At 52.7% G+C, this 27048-nt stretch overlaps 2 protein-coding genes and 1 pseudogene across 2 annotated transcripts in view; 1 reads left to right on the plus strand and 2 right to left on the minus strand.

Moving 5' to 3' along the window:
* Positions 1-27048, minus strand: part of LOC144248830 (uncharacterized) — a 63336-nt gene that overhangs the window by 12349 nt on the left and 23939 nt on the right. Inside the window, 1 exon segment of the mRNA XM_077790812.1 lies at positions 16978-17583. Within this exon segment, the coding sequence (XP_077646938.1) occupies positions 16978-17583 (606 nt within the window).
* On the minus strand, positions 1294-10282 carry LOC144248824 (uncharacterized). The gene is made up of 11 exons (XM_077790807.1): positions 10037-10282; positions 9610-9694; positions 6606-7286; positions 6340-6427; positions 5465-5513; positions 4343-4452; positions 3472-3589; positions 2984-3083; positions 2371-2567; positions 1816-1953; positions 1294-1383 (listed from the first exon to the last, which is right to left on the minus strand). Exons 1-11 carry the CDS (start codon positions 10115-10117, stop codon positions 1294-1296), a joined length of 1737 nt encoding a protein of 578 aa, XP_077646933.1. The 5' UTR covers positions 10118-10282.
* Positions 13969-15891, plus strand: LOC144248825 (class II histocompatibility antigen, B-L beta chain pseudogene; annotated as a pseudogene).

Here is a 27048-nt window from a genome sequence, read left to right on the forward strand (position 1 = left end):
AATGCAGCGTTCCCTCCCGTAAATTTCATCAAGGGATTCAACAAACTCCGGACACTGAATTGTTCTCCCTCATCACCAAAAAAGAAAATCTTATTAACATGTGGACTCTGAAGAGAAGACTGACTGCCGAAATCTTGGCCTCAGGCAGAATTTTCCCTATAAAAACCGCTTGTGCCAGGATGGAGGTGTGTGGGCTTAGAGGAAAACCTCTGCTGAGGCTGACTCCTTGTTGCACACCCAGGGCCGACCCCGGGCTCGGCTCTGTTCTTTCCTTGTGGCCTAGATAGAATTTGATTGCAAAATAAATATTTTATTTTTTCATATTAATTTGGCTGGACAAATTTTCATTTATAACAGTTCTAACACGTAAAAGGAAGAATCCCCATTTCTTCCACCATCCCATCCTCAATACATTACCCCACCAGTTAGTTTTTAACACTGTTTTCCCACTGTTTTCCCATTTCAGTTAGTTACAAAAATAAAAGCATTAGTTATTATTTCACAACTACAGCTACTTCTGCAAAAGTTAACATTCTAATGCACAACCCATGGAATCCACTTCAATATTTTGCAAAAGCCAAAACTAGTATGTATGTTTTTCACACTGTGCACAAACTAAACTATCAGCCATGAATGATGTTCTGAGGATATGAGCTACACAGGGGCCAGGGCATTGGCAACAAAAAGCTGACAAATTATATTACAGCAAAAGCAGTTAAAAGTGATTACAAACTGTACTGTATCAAAATCGTTGTGATTAAGAATAAGTTGCAGAAGTCAAGACATAAGAGCAAAAGCCACCAACTACATAGTTCTCTATAACAAACCCAGGGCAGGTGTTTCCCTTGCAGGGAGCACTGGGGCCTTCCCCGGGCCCCTTCTGCCCTCTGGCAGAGCCGGTGGCATTTTCCAGCACACGCAGTTTGTAACCAAGAGTCGGGTGCAGCCCAGAAGGCTCCGAGCGCCTCCTCCCAGGCTGACTCTGCAGATCCGAGGCTGCTCTGGGCTCTGCCAGGGCTCTGCTGGGGCTCAGCTCTGGGCCAGGCTGGGCCCGCTCTCCCCTCACATTGCTCCGGGCAGCCGAGTCACGGAGGGAGGAGGAGGAAGGGACACCTCAAGGGACTTGAGGTTTAAAAGAGTTTTTATTCAAAAAACTGCCATACCAAACAGGCTGTCATAAGAGCCGTAACAAACAGGCTGTCCTAACTACCATAACCAACTAGCACTGCTAACTACCATCACTAACTAGTTGTCCTAACTAACTACTGTAACTGACAGCTGTCCTCCAGTGCTTCATCTCCTCCGCTGCTCCCTCAGTTGCTTTGCTGCGGTGATCAGAGGGGTCAGGCTGGAGAGAGGCTTGGCTGATGATAAAAACGGGTGCTGCCCAAAGGATAAAAAAGAAAGAAATGAACTGTTACTTTCTCACAGGCTCTGTTGCAACAGGACAAAGGGAAATGGTCAGAAACTCAGGAGAGGGAAGCAGGCTCAGGTTAGATCTAAGGCAGAATCTTTTTGCCAGGAGTGGGGAAACACTGACAGAAGGTGCCCAGGCATGTGGGAGGTGCCTCCTCCCTGGGAACATCCAAGCTCAGGCCAGGCAGGGCTCTGAGCACTGGACCTGCCTGAAGGTGGCCCTGCTCCTTGTGGGGCACCAGGGGCAGATGCCCTCGAAAGGACCCTGCCAAGCCAAACCCGGCGAGGATTCTGCTTGCTTTGCGTGTGGAACGCAGCGAGGCTGGAGACTATCGGAGGGGCCCCAGCAGAAAACCCCTCCCTGGTGCTGCTGCTTCCCCTCAGCTGCTCGGCATTCACCTGCAGCAGCTCCTGGGCAGACCAGCGCTGCTCCTCGTCCGGCTCCAGGCTGCACTCGAGGAAGTCCCGCAGCAGAGCCGACAGGCGCCGGGGCTCCTGCAGCTGCGGGGTCCCGTTGTGCCGGATCAGAGCGCGAGCCTGCAGGAAAAGCAAACTCAGCGCTCTGCCAGCTTCCTTCCCACCCACAGGTGCTCACAGCGACCCCGGGTTCTCAGCCCCAGCTCCAGGGGCACTTTCCTCCCTGGCAGAGATGCTGCTCACAGCTCATTTTCCTATGCCAACCAAAAAACCCAAACCCTGGTGCTGCCACAGCCATTGGAAAGAGCTGATGTACTTGCTTCAAATTTTCAGGTCATCCTTACAGACAGAAGAGCTGGAACAGCATAAATCCCAAAGCAAATTGTTGTTGGAGACTGCAGAATATTTGTCTGTGTTGAGGTTCAAGTGCTCTGGGAATTCCCTTCCCCAGGTGCAGAAACCTCCAGCTGCTGCTGCCAGTGCAGGGTCACCCTGTGCTCACAGGGCTCTGCAGCCCCTGGAGAATTTGCCTCTTACCATGGCCCTCGTTTCCTTGAAGTAAGGAGGTTCTCCTTCCACCATCTCAATGGTCACAATGCCAAAGGACCATATGTCCACCTTGGGGCCATAAGGAGAACTGGTCACAACTTCTGGGGCCATCCAGTGAGCAGTGCCCACCATGGAGCTGCACCAGTCCTGCTCAGAGCTGAGCTGAGCACAGAGGCCAAAATCAGCTGAGGACAGAAACAAACACTGTCAAAGGCAGCTGGAATGAGGAAACCAAGCACCAAGACTCCCCATTCTCAGTCTGAGAATGGAGTAGTGAAGTCAGCTGGAAAAGTGCTGAGGGCTGTAGCCAAGGGAAGGTGGAACTGGACCCTTAAAGAAACCCTCAGCTTTCATGCAGTGGCTTTTACTGATTCCCTTTAAGCTTTAGATTCCAACTCCTGCCCTCTGGGAGGGCCATACCCAGAGCAAAGCCACCCCTGGCACCCTGCTGCTCTCCGGAGCTCTCTGCAGGGGCAGCCGCTCTCAGCTGGCAGCAGGGGCCGGGCAGTGCCCCCAGCAGCCCTTGTGGGGCTCTGGCCGGCACTGGGAAGCAGCCCCACAGCCGCACCCGGGAGCGCCGTGCCTGGCCAGGAACACCCACCCAGCTTGACAGAGCCGGCCATGCCCAGGAGGATGTTGGAGCTCTTCAGATCTCTGTGGATCACCTGGTTCGCATGGAGGAAATCCAGGCCCTGCAGGCACTGAGAGAGAACAAGAAACACCAGGACAAAAACCAATGGCCGGAATCTATCACACAAGAAAGGACAGGTCCGAATTCTGCCAGCAGCAGCTTTGCTGTGACAGGCCAGGAGTGCAGAGCAGACAGGCTCCAGGCAAACGGTTCAGGGCAAAGCTGAGAACAGCACATCAAATCCAGAACAGACAGAGAGTGCCACAACAGCAGGAAAGAGAGCAAGAACAGAGCAGAAGTGCAGCGATGCTGGCAGGCCGTTCACTGCAGAGGCTCTTTCTTCTCCAGCTCATGAAACCAACAAACAGAGCCCTGAGCATGGAGCCACTCCTGTTCTCACGCCTCTGTGGAAGGACCATCGTGTCCAAGCCGTGGCAGCCACAGGCAGGATCCCTCACCTCCCGACTGACAGCTGCCATCTCTCCTTCAGCCATGCGTGTCTGTCTGACAACGTCCTGCAAAGTTCCTCCATCCATGTATTCCATCACCAGCCAGAGATCTCCGCCAACAAGGAAGCTGGAAGAGGAAAGCAGTGGCATGGAGATGAATGTGCAGTGCTCAATTCCCCCATGGAAAAGCCTGGAGTGGAGTTTTGTTTCCAGGTCACTTGTCCATGAGGACAGAATCCCATGGAGAGACATCCCTGCCAGGCTGCAGAGTCCTTGGAATCTGCACAGTCTAAGGGAAGAGACACCTGTGAGAAAGGAGAGTCCTTAGATGGCAAGCAGGTGAAAAATGCAGTTTAGCAACAGCCCAGATCAGTGTGGAACCACAACACTGGCCCCCAGCTGGTTCAGCTTCTGAGCTCATCAGTTCCACCATTCCCTGCAGACAAGGCAACACAACTCCCAGGGTTATCCAGGGGAGGAGGCCGTGCAGCACTTGGGACAAAAGCAATCAGAAAACCTTTCAGAAAGTCCCTTCAGAAACAGGCAAGGCCAGTGCAAAATGGGCAAATGAGGCATTTCTGGAAACAAGGACCTGGTCTTCCTGGCATCCGCAGCAATGGAAAAGGGCTGGGAAGAAGAAACCAAGGGAAATAATTTCTGCTGTGGTTTATCAGCACTTGTTGTAAGACACAGAAAACAGGGTCAGCTTGAAGGAAAAACCAAACCAAAGCAACCAAAGCACACAGAGGGAGCGAACTGCCAGGCTGTTATTTTGGGAAGATACGGCTGGGTCAGGCATTTTCAAAACAGGCTACAGACTACGGGTGCCAGGAAAGGTTAAGGCAGGGCCCGTGCACGGGATGAGGCCTGGAGCACTCACCTGTCCAAAGAGTTGACAATGTTGGGGTTCTTCTTGTCCTTCAGGAGCAGGAGCTCATTCACAGCGCGTTCCCTGTTCTGCCCTCTGAGACTCATTTTCTTTATGGCCACCTGAGGGGACATTGCAGACCTTTAACTGGAGGAGTCTGTGGCAGGAGGCCACAGCCAACACGGGGCGAGGCTTTTTGGAGCGACGGAGCTGGGCTGTGCCAAACTGCCCTGGGATGGGCACCAGAGCTCAGCAAGGGCCACTCCCACAGCCCATTGCTCTGCTCACTGGGGCTGCTTACAGGACACACGGCCAGAGACATTTGGCCTTGCAAGCTCTGCAGAAATGGCCCCTCAGCTGTCAGCCTCCCAGCTCTAACCACATTCTCTGCACCTACAGTCTTCTCAAATGGCCTCAACACTCTCATTATTATTCAAACACATTTTGCAAGCAGGAGGTAATTCTGGTTCTGTGAAAACAGAGCAAAACAGCCAGGAACCCTTTAGCAATTCCATGGGATTTGGTCATGATTTCAGATGCAGCTGCTCTGTTTGGGATTGCACAACAAAGCAAACACACACATCCATTGCTCAGGTGATCCCTGTCACAGGCTGTCACTGACCCCAGACCCAAACACAACTGCAGGGTTTAGGAGAGAGCTTTGCTCTGGACATCCATCTTCTCATTTCTCTCCTTCTCTCTCTGTGGACAGCTGAAGTGGAATTAAATCCCCAAATTGAGCCCAAGCAGGATCTCACCCTAATTAAGCCTTGAGGTACCCTTTGAAGATAAAAGGCAGGATGGAAAAACTGCTAAATAGTGTTCCTGTCTGCGGCTGGGGTGAAGATAAATTGGGCCTCAGTCTCCAGCCCTGATGCGTTCACACTTTTAGATATGAAGAGCAAGCCAGCGTGTCCTGCTCTGACAGACACCGCTGCCTTCCTTGCATCCCTTTGGGCACTCCAGAAGGACCAAGTGTGTCCCAGCTGTGCTCTGCAGGCTGACACTGCTCTGCCTTCAGAGGAGCAGCCTGTGCAGGAAAGCTCTGCTGGCCCCCAGAGCTGCAGCCACAGCTCCCAGCAGAGGGGAGAGCCCTGGAGAGCTGCCAGACGTGCTGGGCGTGTTGGCACTGACCTCTCCTCCAGTGGCCCTGTCGAGTCCTTTGGAAACGGTTCCGAAAGCCCTGGAGACAAAACAGCAGAGAAGAAAGAAGCAGTGCTTGAGGCCCTGGGAGTGAAAGCCAGCCCAGACAGGAGATCTCTGCTGCCTGCAGCGCTCACAAACACCTGGGTGCATCGACCCTTGCAACAACAGCGCAGCAGCCACCAGCCCTCTGCCATGCCAGGTGTGCAAGGGAAAACTGAGACCCAACACGAAGGAATTGGGCTGGAGCAAATCCCAAATGTCCACACTTAATTGCTTTAGTTCAAAACCTGTTGTGAGCAATGGGTGTCTAAAGAACTGGAAAAGAATGCATTTCATCCTTTTCCATTTCCTGCCTAAGACCTGCAGGATCCACAAGGGCCCTGCCATCAGGCAGGTGATGCATTTTCCCCCAGAGTGCATCAGCTCTCTGTTGCTGAATGTATGGGCTCTACGACCTGTGCTAGAATAGAGCACTTATTAGTTCATCTCTGGTTCCTGTTTCTAAACCTTTAGGTTGTTAATTCTGACTGGAGGATATTTTTTGAAGCAAAATATTTGAAAGAAATCCCCTTGAGAGCTGTTGTCTGACAGTCTCCAGATGGTGAGTGGCTCTTTTAAGCAATCCAGTTCCAGACACAGAAGATCTCCCAGGTCCTGCTCCTTGCTGCAGGCAGGACACTGCCAGCCTCAGGGGCCTGTGACGGCTCCTTCTGACCACAGTTCTCAATTCTGATCAGGACTGAGAGACAGCAGGATGGCACCCCAGTGTCTGAAGGTGTTTGGAGCTCTCCTGACTTCTCCCTTGATCCTGCACCAGCACAGCCCCTGGGCTGCTTGTGCAGAAGTAGCTGCCGTGCACTTACCCTTGGCCAATCTGCTCCACTTCCAGGTATTTCTCGGCAGGCTCCGCCACGCTCACGATATTCCCTGAAAGAAAACACGTGGAAGAGGCTCCCTCCCAGAGTGAGACCCCGCCAGAGCAGAGCCAGAATGCAGCCCCACTCCCTGGGGCCGTGAGCCCCTTGGTCTCAGCTGGGGAAGGACAATAAATGCCCCTGTGACATTCAGCTGCAGAGCAACGCTGGCTGCAGCTGATGCCGAGACACACACACAGCCCCCTGCTCTGAACACAGGAACAGAGCAGACGTACTCAGCTGCACCAGGCACCACTCCCCTCTCCCCTCTGGCTGCAGGGCTGTGCTGCTGTCAGAACCTTCAGCCCAGGATCCCACAGCGGAGGGAGGTTCCATGTCCTCTTCCCAAGCACAGGGAGGATCAGTGTCCTCTTCCCAAGCACAGGGAGGTTCTCCATCCTCTTCCCAAGCACAGGGAGGTTCTCCATTCTCTTCCCAAAATGCTGCAGGTTCGCCATCATCTTTCCAAGCCAGGGGATGTTCACTGTCCTCTTCCCATGCTGGGAGAAGTTCACCCTCCTCTTCCCAAGGCACAGGATGTCCTCTGTCCTCATCCCACAGCGGGAGATGTCCTCTGTCCTCATCCCACACCATGGGGGCTTGGCCATCCTCGTCCTGCACCAGGGGACATCCACCGCCCTCGTCCCACGCCGGGAGATGTCCACTGTCCTTGTCCCACGCCGCAGGAGCCTCGCCGCTGTATTCCCACAGCGCGGGATGTTCGCCCTCGTCTCCCAGAGCAGCGGGAAGTTCACTGTCATCTCCCGGCACCGAGGGAAGTTCACCAGCGTCCCCCAGAACAGCGGGGAGCTCACTGCTGTCTTCCTCCTCTTTGGCCTCCTCTTGGGAAGCAGAGGGAGCCAGAGGAGGGGCTGGTGCTGCTTTTGTGCCCTGTGGACAGATGGCAGCGTGAGGGACGGGAAGTTCTATCTCAGTGATCACCTTATTTGCCTTCAGCTGCACATCCAGCTGCACAAAGCAGAAATTGGGTTTGGAGTCCTTCAAACTAACAATGGGCTAAAGTCGACATTGCTACTTATTGTTGGGAAAACGATATTCCACTGTGGCTAAAGCCAGCAAGCAATCCTCTGCCTGCAAAACCAGACCTGCAGCCCTTCAAAAGCTCTGCAGCAGAAAAGGAGAAATCTGCTGGGGATCCCTTTGCTGCTGCTGCTGCTGCTGCAAAGACTCTGACAGGAACTTTCCTTCAGCCTCCCAGGCTGGCACTCGGCTGCCACACTCCGAGCTCACAGCTTGCTGCACAATTCCAAACACCAAAGGTTCCTTTCCCACTCACCGGAGGAGGAGCTGCTCGGAATCCACACATGAGGTGCCCTGCAACGGGAGAGGGAACATGAACCAGATGCTGTCAGGGAAAAACTGCCTGTGGTGGGAAATGCCACAGTGCAAGGCAACCCCGAGAGAGCATTTTGCTTTCCCAGCGTCCCTCCAGGAGCCACAGTCCCTTCCCACAACAAGAGAACAGCACAAAATGCTGGGCTGGGTCAGTTCTTGGCTGGGCAGGGAGTTCCCGGCTCTGCTGCCACAGACTCCCCGCTGGAGGGAACAGAACCCCCCAGGGCTCATTGCAAATGCTGTGCACGCCCCGCTGGCTGCAGACACCCCCTTTTTCAGCTGCAGCTGCTGGCAGGAGCTCTCCCAAAGCAATGGTGCCTTCATGGCCATTTGGTTACAAAGTCAGCTCGGGTCCAGAGGAAGAACAGAAAGCACACAGCAAGCCCAAAGCCACAGCACCGAGGGAAAACCTCGACTTACGTGCCAAGTGGGTTAAAAAATACCCCGAATAAGCCACAGAGTACAGCGTGCAAACTGCAGCAGCCACGTGCTGGATCATTCTGGCTGCGCTGCACACGTCTGCAGACTGCAGCCCTGCAAGCACACAAGGACGCCCGTCAGGGCTGGGCTGGTGCTGAGAATGCCTCGGGCAGGAGGATCCTCCGGCACGGAGCAGTGCCCAGAGCCACTGGGGACACTGAGGCCTCCGTGTCCCACAGCCACGGGAGCACCTCGGGGATGTGGCAGTGCTCCTGTGACATCACAGCAGCAGCTCACGCAGAAACCGCCCGGAAGGTTCTCCTGGGTCACAAAGGAGCACAAAGAACCCTCCCAGGGCACAGCCTATTGCCCAAAGGCTCCAGGAGGAGCTCTGAAAATGCAGCAAACAGGGACACCCCATAGCCCAGCCTGAACACTGAGGAGGAACAAGGACGGGAGCACAGCAGAGGAAACAGGACCTTTAGTCACCGCTACTTCTGACTAAAGCCAGCAAGCCGTGTTCCCGCTGGGATCTTTGTTCTCGCTCTAAAAACAAGCAAGGTGCTCCACTCGAAATATACAGAAGGCAGGAACTGGGCAGGAGGTGGGATTAGGAAGGAGGAGGAGGAAGATGAGGATGAGGAGCAGGAAAAGGAGGAGAAACAGGAGGTTCCAGTGCCCCCTGAGGCCGCAGCACCCTTGGCCCCGGGACCATCGCCCCCAGCTCATCCTGCAGGTGAGGGGGGAGGGGGAGCTTGTCCCAAATATATCGGGGAGTCTCTGAGAGAGTTTTTTATTGGGGTGTGTTGGGAGCTTGCAGATTGTGGAATTGAGCCCCAGATGTTCATCTGGGAGGCCCAAATAAACCCTGGGAGGTTTTTTTCTGTGTGTGTGTAGGTTTGGATCTTGCAGGACCCCAAAGCTGAGCCCCCTGGGGGATCTTTGGGAGTCCACGTGGCCATTGCCCAGTGTCACCAGGGGGAGGACATTGTCCTGGGGACCCCCGGGGGAGCAGAGGAGGGGAACCCCTGGGACCCCCGGAGTGGGGAGAGCAGAGAGGGGCGATCCTGGAGCTGGGGGACCCCCGGCTGGCTGGAAAGGGGGGGAGCCTGGAGAGGAGGAACCCCTGGGACACCTGGGATCTCAGAGTAGAGCATCAGGGGAAAAGGGACCCCATGGAGCCCCAACAGCCCCTGGATCATCCCTAAGCAGGACACCTGAGAACGGGGAACCCCTGGAGCCATTGGACCCCCATCATCCCAAGGAAAGGAAACCTCTGGAACCCCAAAAGTGGAGAGATCAGAGATAGGGAACTCCTGGGAGTGTTGTTTTGGGCTGAACCTTGAGACTGTGGAGATTTTCATGGACACAAGAGTCCTGCTGAGTTCTAGGGATGGACTTGGGCAGGAGGAGCCTCCAGTCCAAGGTGCTCGCCTCTTGTTTTTCCCCCAAACCAGGATTTGTCATTCCCTGGGTGTGGCTGGATGGAGGAGGAGGAAAAGCCCCGGAGATGCTGCAGGAGGAGGAGCTGCAAACCCAGCCCAGGGAGCTGCAGGGAGGAAAGAGCCCCCTGAGCCAGGAAGGTGGGCGGAGATCCAGCCGGAGCTCGGAGCTGGTGGAGAAGCCTCATGGCAGGGAGAAGTCCCACAAGTGCTTGGAATGTGGGCAGGGTTTCAGCTGGAACTCCCACCTGATGGAACACCAGAGGATCCACACTGGGGAGAGGCCCTACGAGTGTGGGGAGTGTGGGAAGAGCTTCAGTGGGACCTCCAACCTCACCAAGCACCACAGGATCCACACTGGGGAACGGCCCTATGAGTGCTTGGAATGTCAGAAGAGCTTCAGGTGGAATTCAGAGATCATCACTCACCAGCACCTCCACACCAGGGAGGCCCTGCGGGTGTCCTGAGTGGGGGCAGAGCTTCGTGCGCTGCTCCAGCTCCATCCCCATGGGAGGATCCGGGCTGGATGATCCCCAGTTGTTGCAGCCTGAGCTGCTACAAGGAGAGTCCACGGTAAAGAAGCAGAAAAGGCCTTTGCATGGTATCCACAGATGTCTGAATCAGCCATGCCGTGAGATGTTCAGGGTTTTCCCCAGCACGCCCATCCCCCTGCTCCAACTCTCAGCTCTCCCTGTCCTGAGGAGTCGGGGTGGGGGTGACCCTGGTCCCTGGGCAGTACAAAGATGAGGCCCAGTCAGGGAACAGGGAGGGAGTGGCCCAGGGACACAGGAACAGACACAGGAACAGGGCAAGGAGCAAACAGAGTCCAACAGCCCCTTGAGGGAAGCCTCCCGCGTCTCCCCAAACCAGGGAAATGCCCCCCAGGATCCCCACAATTCCCCTTTTTATATTATTAAGAAAGCTTCTCTGGAGGATCAACTGATTCAACACAAAATGACAAAATCAATCAAAAGCGCTCATACGACAATTTTCAAAATGCAAACAATTCTGAGTCTCTAATGTCCAAATAGATTTTCTTAGAGCTGGCAGGAGGGATGTGGGGTTTTCTTAGTCCGGTTTATCAGGAGATGGAATCAGGAGCCTTCAGTAGGGACTGGTTCTCTGGACCCTGTGGCAGTGCTGCTGGCTGTGACAGACTCTGTACGAGGTAATGTAGGTGGTGGTGTGCCTGTTGGAAACTCCAAATAGAAATCATTACTTTTTAAGAAAAAGATGGTTAATTTAGGAAAACTTTCCTTTCTTCCCCACCAATTACACTCCTTCAGGTATTATGAAGGAACTCTGGGGAAAGGGACTAGTGGAGGGAGGCCATGGAAAGAGGGAAAAGGAGGTAGGAATTTGTGGGAACATAAAAAAGGGGTAATAGGACAAGGGAAAGGAAACAGGGAAAGTGGGAGGGGGGCAGGGAGGCCACAGGAATTGGGGAAGGGTATTAGAAGAAGTGGGACTTATCAGACAGGAAAGTTGTTTTGATATGGAGGTGGAGTCTTGGATGGAAGGTGGCTTATCGGTGTTCTGTGCTCTTTCAGCTTTTGGGCTGTTGCTGGGATTTGGCTGCTGGTTTTAGGTTTAATTTCCCCGGTAGGAGTGTGGAGGACTTCCATGACATGGGTAATATTTCGCAGGTTTGCAGTTTGGTGCATGTTTGCTACCTTGCACTGGAACTCCACCAGGTCCTGTCACATCTGCTGCTTGGGGGCTTTTTCTTCCTTGTATTATATTAAATTCCACAATTTCTACATCTCCTAGACTGTGGAGTTATTTCCTGGGGTTATTCTTTTTTATAGCAGTCTGTTGAACAAACACATCTTGTTTGTTATCATTCAGGGTTATGAAACCGTATCTGTTTTTGACATTGAACCATTTCCTGTCCCCAGAACGTTCATGGCAAGGACTTTTTCACCTTGGCCAGCGGGTTTGCGTGTGTGTTGGTGATGCTGGACGTGGCGCCGGTGCTGGGGCGCTGCCGTGCGGGGCTCGTCCCGCTCCCGGCGCTGGCGGCCGCGCCGAGGCTCGGCCCCTTCTCCTTCCCGGCTCTGTCCCGGCCGGTGCCCGCGGACGCTGCGGGCGCAGGAGCTCCGGAGCAGCAGCGGGGCGGGGGCGGCAGTTTCGCCCCAGGACTGCGGTTCTGAGCCGCCCCCGGCGGGGCTGCCCGCCCGCCGGCCTCGCCCGCCCGCCCTCGGCCCCGGGGCCGCGGCTGCCGCTCGTTGTCTCCGTGCGGGACCGCGCCGCGCTCCCCGCCCGTTTCCCGGACGCTGCGAGGGCTGATCATTTCTAGGTGTTCTGGAGAGGGCAGCGAGGTGAGTTAAAGTGCACAGGAGGCCAGTGAGGGCAGTTTGCTTGGAAATGGCCGAACTGGCCACAGTTCAAGCACCTCACGTTGTTAATGGGCACCACTGCCTCCCCCACCCCTTTGCTCACGGCCAGGGCTAAAGCAGTTTCTGAAGAAGAGGCCTTAGTGCAGGTGTCGACCATCTGTGGGATGGTTGGCTCTAGATCTTGGGGAAGAGCTCCGAGAAGCTTTTTGGTTTCCGGGTTGGCATTAGACATTGCCATTTTTCCCAGGAGTTCATCCCTGGCCTCTACATTATCAATTTGGCGATCGATGGCCTCTGGGAGGTGGTCAACAAACTTAACAAATGTCTCTTCAACCCCCTGATGGATTGAAGAAAAGTTTTGGACAAGGGTGGTTCCACCAGGGATTTTTAAAGGAGCAGTCTTTGCAGCAGATTTGATGTCATCTAAGACATTGTTGGGCAGCATGACCTGATCCTCTGGTCTGCTGAATTCCCCCTCTCCTGCCAAAGCCTCAGGGCCTTCCTGGCCTTCGCCTAAAACTTCACTCAAGTCATACTTGGATAGGATTGGCTTTAAAAGTTTTTTCCACTGCAATAGTGCAGTGGTAATGTAATGGAAGGCATGGGGAATTAAGGTATGTCCTGTGAAAGTTTAGTCCAATACATTTTTAAAATATGGAGAATTGCGGCCATAGTCTCTGGCCGCTTTTCTCAACTCCTTCACCTCAGTGTGAGGAATCCGCTCCCATCGCGGCTCCTTTCCCCGTTTAATGACGACAGGCGCCGCAAGGCAATCGAGATCTCTCACCAAGTCCAGGTCCCCATCCCGCAGGGCTCCTCCCTGATCCGTGTCCAGCCTCCTCCCGGCCTGTTGTTACTGCCGGGGTGCCGCCGTCCTCATCCTCTTCGGAAGGTGGGTCAGGGCGGGCTGGAGCGCGCAGCCTCCGGCGGAGCGGTGGGGCCCGGTGACTCGGGGCCTGCAGGCCAGCATGGCGGGCTTCCAGCCAGGCCCGCGTTCGGTTCCGCGGCGTGGGAACCGGGATGGGCTGGAGAAGGAGGGAACCACCCTCAAGGGCCCACTCGGGGATGTGGGCAGGGGACAGAAGGGGCTGGTCCCGACGGTGACACCATCGACGCAGCTGCGAGCGCAGGGGAGGGACCCGAGGCGGGGCTGTACAACTGACATTCCTGGAGCTGGGGACCAAACTGGGGACAGGGCAGTCGGGGACAAGGGAGCGGGGAAGGCTCGGGCTGGAGTGGCCAGGGCCAGCCCGAGAGAGGGACTGAGTGGGGCAGGAGGCAGCAGGGAGTAGGTGACAGCCCTGTGCCCGTGGGCAGGGTCTGGCTCCCATCCCACCCATAGGGGAAGCAGGGTTAGGATCAGGGAGGGAGTAACACGGGGAAGAAGAACCAGGGACCCAACTTTCTCACTTAGGCTTTACTAATTTAAAAATCAAATTGAAAATAGGATTAAACTTGCCCACTTTATAATTTCCACCCACTTGTATATCATAAATGCATCACCCAACTTTCCCCCAGAATGAAAGTGACAAAACATCTTCCTGGGAAGCCTCAGGAAAGTGCTCAAACAAAAACTGAACAAAAGTTTTAAGATCCCTCTTTTTAAATGAAACATTCCCTAGTACTAAGGTTGCTTTAATCTGAATATAAATCTCTCGTTGAGCTGGGGATAAATGATTGTCCATGTTCCCCAAACAACCCAAAATTCCCCCCCACGAGGCAAAAGGATTAACTTAAGATAAATGTGTTCATGTGTAGTGCTCTCCCCCGGGCACCTGGCAGCCCACGCTGCAAGTACTCACCAATGCGAGGGACACAAAGGAAAAGCGAAACCTCGAGGGGGCTGGTGGGCTCCTGCCGGTCCTTTGGATTCTGAAAGCTTCCCTTCCAAAGCGGCAGCCTTCCCTCAGAATTCCAAAGGGGTGCCGACAGGCCAGGAGAAACAGTCCTCACAAAGCGAAGGAAGAAGCTCCTCCTGGAGCTGGTCCCAAACGACGCTTGAATTCCCAAAGATCCCAGATCCGATGACCTTCAGGAGACGCTCTCCGGGACTGGACAACTGCCCAAGGTCCCTGTTCTGGGAGCCATTTGTTCCAGCCTGAACTGCTACAAGGAGAGTGCAGGGTAAAGAAGCAGAAAAGGCCTTTGCATGGTATCCACAGATACCACGGGACAGATACTCCAGGGACAGCAGCCAGGTACTGCAACAGCGACCCGCACGTTATGGAGCAAAGAAGGACTGCGGTGGGCTGGCTCTGCCGGTACAACCACGAGTATCTCAGCCCGTTCCTCACGGAGCGCCGAGGTGAGCGTGGGGCACAGCGTGTGCCCTCGAGCCCTGCTCTGGCAATGACCCTGAGGCCCCTCAAAACCTCCCTGGGAATCGCCCCAGAGCCCTCAGCCCTCCTTGTGCCCATCCCCGAGACCTTCTGTCCCTGCCACTGACCCCCGTGGCTCTCCCAGTCCATCCCAGTCTCTCCCAGCGCCTCCCGGCTGTCCATCTCAGCCTGGCGTGGCGCTGCCGCCTCTCAGCCAATCAGAGCGCGAGTCTCTGATGACTCATCAGTTGCCAGGCAGACCCGCAGCGCCGCGTGCCCCGCGCTGGACTCGGCCTCCCAGTGCCGCGCGCTTCATTCCCAGTTCCTCCCAGTGCCGCCCCAGTCCCTCCCACTCCTTCCCAGCCCATTCCCAGTTCCTCCCAGTGCCGCCCCAGTCCCTCCCACTCCTTCCCAGCCCATTCCCAGTTCCTCCCCAGTTCACTCCGAGATCTCCACCCTCTGCCAGTGCCCCCCATCCCCTCCCCTCTCTCTGAGTATCATCCCAGTCTTTCCCAGTTCATTCCAAGTCCCTCTCAGTCCATTCCCAGTCTGCCCCAAGGCCACACCACCCCTCCCCTCTCTCTCCCAGTTCCCCCCAGCTGATCCCAGTGTGTCCCCGCTCTCTCCCAGTGACCCCCAGCGTGTCCATCTCGCTGGTGCCCTCGAGCTCCCGGCCCAGCCCCGGCCACCTGCTCTGCTCCTTGGTGGATTTCTACCCGGCCCACGTCCAGCTGAGGTGGTTCCAGGGCCAGCAGGAGCTCTCTGTGGTGGCCACCGACATGGTCCCCAACTGGGACTGGACCCACCAGCTCCTGGTGCTGCTGGAAACCCCAACCCGGGCCGGGCTCACCTCCACCTGCCAGGTGCAGCACGTCAGCCTGGAGCACCCCTTGAGCCAGCACTGGGATACAGGGGAGGAATTGGGGGCACTGGGACAGCCACTGGGATGTGCTGATTTCAACTGGGAGGGAGTTGGAGAGAGCCTGGTTTCAACTGGGAGAGGAGGTTGTGGGTTTGGAAGGGCTAAGAAGGGGTTTGAAGGATACTGGGGAGGGTGGGATGGGGTTCTGGGGGTCCTGGTGGACACTGGGAGGGAGTTTGGTTGTGCTGGGTGTGACTGGGAGGGATGTGAGTGAGCCTGGAGGAGCTGGATGGAGATTGGGGATGGAAGAGCAGAGATTGGGACAAGGTTGGTTGCTGGGAAGAGACTGGGAGGGGTCTGGATGAACCCTGGTGGGGCTGGGAAGGGAATGAGAGAGAGTTTGGGGGTCCTGGAGCAGTGGGGGGCAACTGGAAGGAGGCTGTGGGATACTGAGAGGGACAGGAGGGGCTTTGGTGGGTCCTGGGAAGGTGAGGAAGGGATCAAGAGGGAGGTTTCAGGGGTCCTGAGTAGGTTGGGAGCAACCTGGAGGGTGCTTGGAGGGGCCTGGGTGCCTGTGAGAGTTTCTGGGGGGTCCTGACCCCTGCGGAGACCCCAGAGATGCTGCTGGATGCTGCCACAGCAAGATGCTGGCAGGAACTGGAGACTCCAAGTTGGGCTTCATCTTCCTGGCACTGGGGATCTGGTTCTACCTGCACAAGAAAGGGGGGTCCCGTGAGTCGTATCCCACCTCCCCCAGAATGTGAATGGTCCCCCCGGGGCCCCCAGCCCGGTGTCACCCCCTTTACTCTGCCCACAGAGCTCCTGAGCCACTGGCAGTGAGAGCCCCTCCCCGTGGCCCCGGACCCGGCCGGGATCCCCGCTCCATCATGATGCTGATTTTGGGGGGGTCGAGTGTCCCCCAGCCCTGCTGTCACTCTGCCCCTGCCCCCTGCTCCCAGTGTTCCCAGTAAAGCTTCCCAGTTAAACCCAGCCCAGTTCCTGGGGGCACTGGGGAGGGACTTGGGGGGACCCCACGGCGGGGCCGGCCCTGGGCAGGGAGGGCGGGTCCAGGTGGGGAACACTGCCTGCTGCGGGTCTGCCCGGCAACTGGTGAGTCATCAGCCCCGCTCGCTCTCATTGGCTGACTCTTCTCCACCGCGTTCTCTCATTGGCTGAGGAGAGGCCCGGCAGTGCAGAGAAGGAACGGGAGAGATCCCGCCCCGAGCACCGGCACGGGGACAACAGACCCGGCCTGGGCACAGGGAGGGAATTTATTACCAACCAAACCACGGCAGCACCAGGAGAAGGGAAAGAAATCCCTCCAGCACCTTCCCCCCACCCAACGGGGATCACCCACAACAGGGTTATCCACCATGGAGAGACGGGGACATCCCAGTTTAGAGCAAAGCCAATTTTATTGAGTGTACCAGGTGTTTATACAGGGATTGACTTGTATGGTGCTTATAGAGGGCTCTGTTTTTGGTAACAATTTCCCATTGGTTACACATTCTTCGAGACATCCAGTAACCTGGGAACATTTATCTTATCACAAAGACTCACACCATTTTTTCTGGTCACTTCTTGCCCAGGGAGACTGAAACTGTGTCTGTGTCTCCCACAGTTTCTGCTCAGTCAGGCCTCAGATATCGGGCCCCTTGATCAGCTCCATTGCTTTACTCTCTGTTTTATTCCCCATATGGGGGCACCAGGGCTCTGCCCAACGGGGGTCACTGGGGATCATCCAGCCTGGATCCTCCCATGGGGGATGGAGCTGCAGCAGCACACCAAACTCTTCCCTCACTCTCTTCCCTCACTCCAAGCACTTCCCACACTCGGGGCACTCACAGGACTTCCTTTAGTGATGCCTCCGTTGGTGTCTGATCAACTTTGAGCTCATGGAGAAGCTCTTCCCACACTTCCCACACTCATAGGGCCTCTCCCTGGTGTGGATGCGCTGGTGCACGGCGAGGCTGGAGCTTTGCTTGAAGCCCTTCCCGCAGTCGGGGCAGCGGAAGGGCCTCTCCTCTGTGTGAATCCGCTCATGTAGGAGGACACTGGAGCTGGTCCGAAACCTCTTCCCACACTGGGGACACTCGTAGGGCCTCACCCCAGTGTGGATGCGCTGGTGTGTTCTCAGGCCTGAGCTCCTCCCAAAGCTCTTCCCACATTCCAAGCACTCATAGGGCCGTTCCCCAGTGTGGATCACCTGGTGCTGGATCAGGCCAGACATGTCTTTGAAGCCCTTCCCACATTTCCCACACTCGTAGGGGCTCTCCCCAGTGTGGATGCGCCGGTGCACAGTGAGATTGGAGTTGTGCTGAAAGCCCTTCCCGCAGTCGGGGCAGCGGTAGGGCCTCTCCTCTGTGTGAATCCGCTCATGTACGAGGAGATGGGAGCTGGTCCGAAACCTCTTCCCACACTGGGGACACTCGTAGGGCCTCTCCCCAGTGTGGATCCTCTGGTGCTCGATCAGGTTGGATCTCCGGCTGAAACCCTTCCCACATTCCAAGCACTTGTGGGGCTTCTCCCTGCCATGAGGCTTCTCCACCAGCTCTGAGCTCTGGCTGGATCTCCGCCCGCCTTCCTGGCTCAGGAGGCTCTTTCCTCCCTGCAGCTCCCTGGGCTGGGTTTGCAGCTCTTCCTCCTGCAGCATCTCCGGGGCTTTTTCTCCTCCTCCATCCAGCCAAGCCCTGGCAAAGACAAATCCTGGTTTGAGGGAAAAACAAGAGAAGAGCTCCTTGGACTGGAGGTTCCTCCTTGCCCAAGTTCATCTCAGGAAGTCATTGGGAATCCTGTGTCTGTAAGAACCTCCAAAACACCAAGATTCAGACCAAAAATCCCACAAACTTCAAGACACAAATCAAAAACTCCCTGAACATCACAAGTCAGCAAAAACCTCCTTCAAAAGAGGAAGATTCAGCTGCCACATAAAACCAAAGCACCAACATTTAACCCAAGAAAGCTCAGAAACACCAAGATTCACCCCCTGAAAATCGTGGATACCCCTCCACAGTCACCTGCTACATGTGGGGGGAGCAGCGCTCCTGGGGCTGGGGGGAGGCTGCAGACACAGGGAGGGGCAGAACCTTCTGCTGCTTCCTCTTTCTGCTCCTTCTCCTCCTCCTCCTGTGTCTCTGCTCTTCCTCACACTCCTCTTGCTCCTGCTATTCCTCCTTCTCCTGCACAATCCCACCCTCTCCTGCCACCTGCATCCTTTGACCATTCTGTTCCTCAAGCCTGCTTCTCCTTCCCTTCTCCTCCTGCCCCCAGGCCCAGCACCCACTGCCGGCTCCCTCTTCCCCCCAGCCCCACAGCATCCCAGCGCAGGGGCAGGGATGGAGCTGGGGCAGGTCGGGCTGGGGCAGCGCTGGGCTCTCGGCCGCTCCCGCCCGCACTCGGTCCCCACTGCAGCCGCTCCCGCCAGGACAGCGCGGGGGGGCCCGGCCTTGGCGCTGCCCCACTCCCACCTCCCCAAATTCCCCTCGCGGGGCCATGGGGCCGAGGGGGGGCGCAGGTGGGGTCCAGGTGGGGAATGCTGAGATAATTTCAAGAGTGGGACCCCAAGAAGAAGAATTGGAATTTGTGGTAGACACAGGGGCAGAATTAACCTTTCTGTTAAATATTCCAAAAGGTTATAGTGTAAGCAAAGATACCGTAATAGTAACAGGAGCAAAAGGAGAGTTTCACAGTACCCGTTATTAAAAATGTGGTAATAGAAGGAGAAACTAAATTTTGGATGAGAGATGTTTTCTTGGTCCCAGGGGCAGGTAGCAATTTATTGGGACAAGATTTACAGGTGAAATTAGGAATAGGGGTTGTTCCAGAAGATGGGAAGATGACAGCTAGACTTTTAAAACTAGGCCAGGAGGATGGAAGAAGAATTAACAAGGAAGTTTGGGCTGGGGAGGGAAATAGGGGAAGATTAAATATTGACCCCATAAAGATTACAACTGAGGAAAAAAAAATTGTCCCATACATGTACGGCACTATCCTGTATCTTTAGAAGGACGGGAATGTTTAAAGCCAGTAATAGAAGGACTAACAAAGGATGGGACATTAGAACCTTGTATGTCTCCCCATAATACCCCAATACTCCCAGTAAAGAAGCCTGACGGGAGCTATAGACTGGTACAAGCCTTAAGGGAGGTTAACAAAGGAACTCAGACCCGCTATCCAGTGGTACCAAATCCTTATACTCTTTTCAGTAAAGTTCCTCCCCAGCATCAGTGGTTTAGTGTAGTGGACCTTAAAGATCCCTTTTGGGCTTGCCCATTAGCCCAGGAGAGCAAGTTATCTTTGCTTTTGAATGGAAGGACCCACTAACTGGAGAAAACAGCAATTAAGATGGACAAAACTACCACAGGGGCTTACAGAATCCCCAACCTTATTTGGACAAGCTTTAGAAACAATACTACAAACTTTCCACACTCCCCCTGAAATACAAATTATCCAATATGTGGATAATCTTTTACTTTCTGGGGAAGCTGAAGCTGAAGTTAGAGAGGCTACTATAAAGCTTTTGAATTTTCTTGGGGAAAAAGGATTAAGGGTATCAAAAGGGAAGCTGCAATTTGTAGAATCAGAGGTAAAATATCTTGGACACTTGATTAGGAAGGGTAGTTGGAAGCTCAACCCAGACTGAAACACAGGGATTCTATCCCTTCCCCCTCCCTCTTCAAAGGGGGAAATCAGAAAGATACTCAGATTATTGGCATATTATAGATTGTGGATTGAAGGATATACACAGGCAGTAAAATTTTTGAATAAAAAAAATTGACAGAGGGAGATGATATAAAATGGATCAAAAAGGATAATGAAAAATTAAGAAAAAAGTTAAAACTAGCCCCAATATCAACTTTAAGCTCACCTTCACTAGCAAAACCCTTTCATTTGTATGTAAATGAAAAAAAGGGGGTAGCTCATAGGGTTTTGTTTCCAGAGTGGGGAGGAGTAAAGAGACCCGTGGCTTATTTATCAAAGATGTGGGATCCAGTAAATCAAGGCTGGCCAGTGTGTATTCAAGCTATAGCAGCTACTGCAATCCTAGTAGAGGAAAGTCATAAACTGACTTCTAGAGGTAAATTAATTGTGTGCACACCTGATGCAGTACTAAATTTCTTCCAATTTGCATTGTGATTTTTATCTTGAAATACATAACTTACTGTACTCTAGGATTGAAAAACTAGTTTACAGCTGTGACATAGCAAAACCTGCTATTAATTTGAGTCAGTGCAGGCTGTTCAATCAAGTGTTCTCAGTGTGTAAAGTTAAACTAAAGGTAACACCAACTGCTTGGTAGGTCAATGAGAAACAATTTTCCTTCCAACCAGTCCTTTTTCATGTACCCAAATGTGTTTTGCTTTCTTAGTTTTTTTGTTTTGTTTGTTTGCTAGTTTTTCTGGAAGTGCTAACTACTTGCAGTGTATCTAGAACAGCAAATAAAATTGTGCATACAAAACACTTGTAAAAAAATAGGGCTCATTTTTTCCCAGAATGGGAGGTGGCTACATATAGAAAAGGGAAACTACAAATCTAAATGAAGAAAAAGTTTCAGTATCTTCTAATGTAAACAATTTGTTACTTCCAGCATCACAGTGGGTGTGTGACACACACATATGAAAAAGATGGTGAGGGAGATCTCTGTTTACTACAGTTTCCTATTTCTTGAATTAGTTAGAGAGCTATGAAGCAATTGTGATTCCTTGTGTGGATTACCCAGGCCTGCAGGGAGGGCTTGGCCATGGTTCCCTCTGTGCTGCAGGCAGCCCTGCAGCGTGGCAGCAGTGGCTTGCCTCTGGTGAGTTTGCAGGCAGGGTGCTCCAGCACTGCAGTGCTCAGGGGCAGTTTCCTACTTTGACACCAAAGCTTAAATTCAAGAGTGCCTCTTCCCATCCAGTTATTGTTTGTACTGTAAGAACCTCTTCAGAGAGTGTCTCCTGGCAGTCAAAAAGAGAGTATCGCAGAGATAAATTCCTTACTTGCTGTCTCCCCCACTGTATCCACATTTTGTCTATTCCCTCTTCAAATTATAGATTTGTAAAACTCATGCTCTGTGTCCTCAGATGCCCTTCCCAAATCAAACCTTGGCTTCTTTGCAAATTATATTGCACTAACAAGCATTGCCTTAAATTTTTTATTGCAGGCAAGATCACTTCAGAAGTAAGTTTTTGTTTACCTTGTTCCTACAACCCTTTCAAGCTTGTGAATGGAAAATTGTGACAGCAAAATAAGTCTTTAGTTTTAGCACTGTCAGCTGTGGGTAGCTGGTAGCCCTTGGTGGAGGGTGCCGTGAATTAAAGGCCTGCAGAACACACATAACAAAAGTAATTAAATTTGTAAGGAAGTTGGAAAAGGAGGGAGAGGTGATTGGCAGACTCACCTCTCCAGGCTGTAGGACTAATGTTAGAAAGTGGACTGATATTGGAATGTGGATGTTGAAATGTGAAGAGAGAAAAAGAGGGCGAAACAGAGAGAAAGGGAGAAGAGAGAAGAAGAGAGAAAAAGAGAAAGAGAGAGAAAGGGAAAGAGAGAGAAAGAGCGAAATACACCCCAAAGTCCCCATACCGCAGCTATTTGTAAGTTCTCCCCCATTCCTGCTAGACAGAGTGACAACAAGGGGAGGGGAGTGAGGAAGTACAGTCAAAGGCAAAGCTGTGAAAAAGAGGGAGAGCTGGACCACCAATAGAGATAAGATCAAAGCAGAGATAGCTGACTCTCACAATGTGCTTTATTTTTTTAAACAAGACTTCTTTTTTTTCCTTCTGATTTTTGTTGTTAAGGAAAGGAGGCTTTTGTTCTGAAGAATGGGTCTGTAAGACTAAAACAGTTGGATGTTGCCTAAAAAGCAAAAAACCAAGAGATGTGATACATCTTGTGTTAAATTTGGGCTAGTCTTTTTTTATTTAACTAATTATAGCTCACAAGAAGAAGAATTGGCCTCTGCAGCAATTAGCACAGCTGGATACAAGAAGAAGAAGCAGCAACAGAAAAAGATTTTAGTTAAACCCAGAAAGTTTTGAAGAAAACTAATGGTGAAAGTTAATGCAGTATTGTTTTTCTTTTAACACTGTGTTATTAAGAAGTCCTTTCCAGGTACTACTAAAGCAGCAATCCCAACCATGGAAAAGAGGGTGAATTCATGCCAGCAAAATAAAAGAATTTGTGAAGAAACGTGAGGAATGGACTATCACATCTAAACCAGGTGATACCAAATTGACTTTCAACCAGGACTGGGTGGTAATGGTTTGGGAAGACCCAAATGATCCAAGGCAGGTACAAAGAATAACACCTAACTGAGAAATAAGGCAAAGCTTGCATCACTGGTTCTAAGCCCTGCCTGAATAAGCCCTGAGACGCCTCCGACACCTCCTTGGCAGAGGAACACTGCCACTTCAAACAGGAGGATCGGGAGTGTTTGAGTCAAAGAGTTCTGATAGTCTGGCCTTAGCCTGTGGCTTGTACAGGCAAGAAGGGAAATTGCCATTAATACTATGCTGTATACTTTATTTGATTCATCCTCATATTGGACATGGCAGCTGGGTTATAAGTGAATGTTTAAATTATGAGAATAATTGGCATTGTAGCTCACAAAATCTATGTTCTCGTGGCAAGAAGTATTGAGTACTGAATCAATCCCCTATAGAGAAAGACCTCAAAAACTGAAGTAATAAATTGCTTTTGTAGATGGGGATTATCAATGCCTGTGGACTGAGAGATACCTGAGGAATGGTGGAAAACCACAGTTAAAAGGTGTTAAAAACAATTTGCCTGGAAATGAGTAAAAAAGGAGTGACAAGGGAAACAGAGGGCAAGCCTGGATTGAGCACTGTACTCAGCAGCGAGAAGATCACACGTACCTGCTGTGGGCAGCAGCCCCACAGGCAGGGGAGGTGGGGGTATAAGCCACGCCAGACCTCTGTCATTCCTGTTTCTGTCTCTCATTTGTTGTCTTTTCCCTTCTGAGATAGCAGCAAGATCGTGTCACAAATGCTACAGAAAGTATCACATGGAAAGAAACCAAAGTTCCTTTTTGTCACACACACCCATGTCAACAGCCACTGTTATAACCCGTCCAAATTAAGTACCTGCAGGAAAAAGGGGGAAAATTATCACATTACAAAGAACTTAGGGAAAAGTAGTAATACTTGGGGCATGGAATGTCCAAAAGGAGAGAGACGGATTTGTTTTACATTTGATCTTAGAAATATAGTCCAAGATTCGGTAAAGAGACAATTAGTTAAAAAAAAAGGTAAAACAAGCACAGCAGTCTAGCTCTGTGTTAACCCCAAATTATATCCTCAGTCGTATTAAAGGACTCCAAGCAGTTATAGAGAAGATAATAAACAAAGCTGCTCAGGCATTGGAATTAATATTGAGTCTGCAAAGCCAAACATCACCTGCAGTGCATTAAAATAGGTTGGCTTTACGCTATTTATTGGCTAAAGAATGGGGTGTACAGATTGTTGAAAATAGATGGCAATGAGGATGTCATCCTGGAAAAAACAAAGGATATCAGAAAAAAGTTATGACCTAGGTATCAGTCCAAAAATGGGAAAATAACGTTAAAAACTAGCAGGTGGGGTAATGTATTGAGAATGGGATGGTGGAAGAAATTAGGATTCTTCCTTTTATGTGTTACAAGTGTTTTGATATTTCTTCTTTGTTTAATCCCATGTTTTATTTGATTACCAACAGAGTCCAAAGAATGCAAGAGGACAGGAAATATTCTTTATAAATCATTTGGCTTGCGCTGTAAGAGGTGGGATTGTGAAAAATGCATATTTATGATTGGCTTTTCGCAAATGTTACAATGAATATTATATGTGTAATGCTAGAAAGTTATGCTGTATTAATTCCCTTACGTATTGTGTTAAGTGTAGTTTTAGGTTACAACATTATGTTAAAATAGAGATTATGTATGTGGGGGGAGTTTTCTTTTTAGGAATGAGATGCTCCCTTCGAAGAACACCTAAATCTTCCAAAGGAGAGGAATTTATGGCTTCTGATCAGGAGAAGCTAATTTCTTCAGGCCTTGCTCAGACTTGAAGACACCAGGGGATTAAAGGGAACAGTTGACATACAACAGAGTTTCTTGTTTAGAATAGGATGTATGCATAACCATGAAGGATGTATGAATATGCAACAAGTGTCTTGGTTTAAGGGTGTTTCCTTTGTTCACAAGTCAAGCTTTTCTTGACTTAGGGTCCGAGAGCATCTGGACGTCCGTAATTCTTTGCTCTTTTTGTCTTGTAATTGTCCTAACTCTAATTGTATTATTATTTTTATAACCATTTTGTTATTATTAAACTTTTAAAATTTTAAAAACCAAGTGATTAGAGTTTTTCAAAATTTTCAAAACTAGATGAGATTTAAAGGTGACCCTTTAACTCATAAACAATAAATAGATGATTTGAAGGAAAAAAAAAAAAAGCAGCAGATGGTGGGGGGGGTGCACAACTGAGGCTGCTGAAGGCTGCTGTGGAAGAGAAGCTGCATTCCAGGCACCCAGGAGGAGCTTCAGAAATGCAAATTAACACTGCTGGGGCAAACTGGGGACAATGTACCTGGCTCTTCTTGCCTGGGGCAGGAATTGGCTGATTCCCTCTGTCCCTCACCCCAAGCTCTGCCTGCTTGCACAGATGGAATCTGCACAGCTGAAGGCAGAGCCCATGCTGAGGATCTCTGACTCTGCAACAGAAATGGCTGAAGCTGCAAAGGGAAACAGCAAATGGAGAATGTTGGGAAAACTTCACTAAAATAAGGGGGGGATCATCCCTCTGCCCACTCCAACATCTGCTGTCACTGTCTGTGCTGTACAGGGTGTATCAGAGCACTGGGGGTTTTGCTAGAACAAGTTCAGGGAAATCAGTTGGAATTCAAGTATTTGATGATGTAATTAGAAAAAAGCAGTCAACTGAGGCAGCCCCAGCTGAAGGGAGCACCCAAAAACAGGGAAAAGTATTGAAGGACCACCAGAAAAAATCCTACAACACCATGGACCAGCCCCTGAGAACCCAAACCAATTCATATCAGGAGGCAGAGAACCCATTTATCATTTGAATGGCATCATTTGATTACAAGCTGTCCTCAGAATAAGAACCAACCAGACAGCTCCAGCTCCTGACCTTCCTGTCGACCAAGCCACTGAAATGAGGAACACAACATTTCACCAGGGGATGGGATCAGATTACCTGTGAGCAGAAAAAAAAGCAGTTTGTGGAAAACTAAATGGCTTAAACGGCTGCTGGTAAAGAAATTACAAGGGAAAAGTGGTGAAAAAGCTAACAAAGGAAATAGGAGAGCAGTTTATGTATTGGTCCAAACATGGAAAGAATGGGAATGGGACACGGTTTCGTGGCTCCCCAGCACACCAGGGGTTAAACGAATGCTGCTTCTCCTCTCCTGTGCTGCAGCAACTCTCATCTTTTTACCATGCTCCACACCTTGGCAGTGCAGCTCATCCAGCAGCTGAGCCAGGGCATGCAGGTGGCAGCCAGGCCTCCTGATCCACAAACGGCTACAAAAGGACAGGGAATGAGGGCACCGAGAATAATCCCAAAACCAAAGAGGGCCTGGGAAGAACAAAACAGAGTCAAGGAGTGAATCTGCCTGGAGATAGGGCCAGGGAGTTGTAGAGAAGGGGAGAAACCATCAGGTCCAATAAATGTTAGAAATTGACCCAGAGAGCTGCTCAAAGTCCCGCTACATTCCCGAACTTCGAGGAGTAGAACAAAGACTTAACAGAGCCATGAATATCGGCTGTTATACAAAAGGAGGGTGCACATTAACGAGGACAGGCTCCAGGCGCATCGGGAAGTCTGAACCTGCCAAGGAACTCAGCCGGTGGGCAAAGGCAGAGGGAGATGCGGCCGGGAAAATGAGGATAAAAAGGAGGCTGCGGGCTACAGCCACGGCAGAGAGCGCACGGCAAATGCCCCACGGCCTCTGCCCCTGCTCGGCAATAAAGTCACTTTGACAGGACTCCTCGCTCTCCGCCGGGCACACGAACCTCCGGCGACGGGAATTTCCCCGCCCGCTCCCGGCCGCGGGGCAGCCCCTCTGTCCTACCCACAGCAGCCGGGCCGAGCCAGCGCTGCTCCGGCAGCGGCTCCTGCCCGGCCCCGGCGGGAAGGAGACCGCGGGCAGCCGCTCCCGCAGCGCCCTCAGCCCGGGGCCGGCACGGGCCGGACACGGCACCGGCGAGCCGCCGGAGCCCCCTGCCGCCCCCTCCGCCCGCAGCCGGCCCCGAGCCCCCGCAGAGCCCAGCGCGGCTCCCACCTGCGCCGGGGCCGCCTCCGAGCTCCGCCGCCGCCGCCTCACCGCGCTCCGGCCGCTGCCGCCGCTGCCGGGCCCGCGCAGCCGCTCGGCCAATGGCGGCGCTGCGCGGCCACGGCCGCCCTCAGCCCGCCGCCGGGGCCGCGCCGCGCCCCGCTCCCACCAATCAGCGCGCCGCAACCGCGACTGACGGCACCGGCGGCCAATGGCAGCGAGCTCGGGGCGGGCTCTGCGCACGGCCCCGCCTCGCCCCGCGCTCTCGGCGCCCCCGGGCTGCGTGAGGGGAAAGCCGGAGATGAGGAACAGCCCCGGCACGGGCCCGGCCCGAGCCGGGATTGAGCTGCCCACACAAACAAACTTCTCCGCGCCTCCCGCCACGGCTTTCCCGGCCCTGCGCCTCCCGTGCCTCCGCCTCTGCGGGAAGCCCAGGAGCCTCACTTCTCCTGCCCCTCGTTAGCGCTTCAGAGCTTCGCTTTGATTTCCCCCGAAAAGGGAAACCTGCCCCAAGCCCTGTGGGTGGGTGGGGCAGGGGAGAGATTTCTGGCAGAAAACTCCAAAGACTCGGAGCAGGAGCAGGAGAAGCCGGTGCAGAGCCTTAAATGCAGCTTTCCCCACGCCTCCCTGCTCCCAGCTGCACCTCCTCCCCC

Source organism: Lonchura striata, unplaced genomic scaffold (genome assembly GCF_046129695.1).
Source record: "Lonchura striata isolate bLonStr1 unplaced genomic scaffold, bLonStr1.mat Scaffold_92, whole genome shotgun sequence".
In the NCBI taxonomy this organism is placed as follows: domain Eukaryota; kingdom Metazoa; phylum Chordata; class Aves; order Passeriformes; family Estrildidae; genus Lonchura; species Lonchura striata.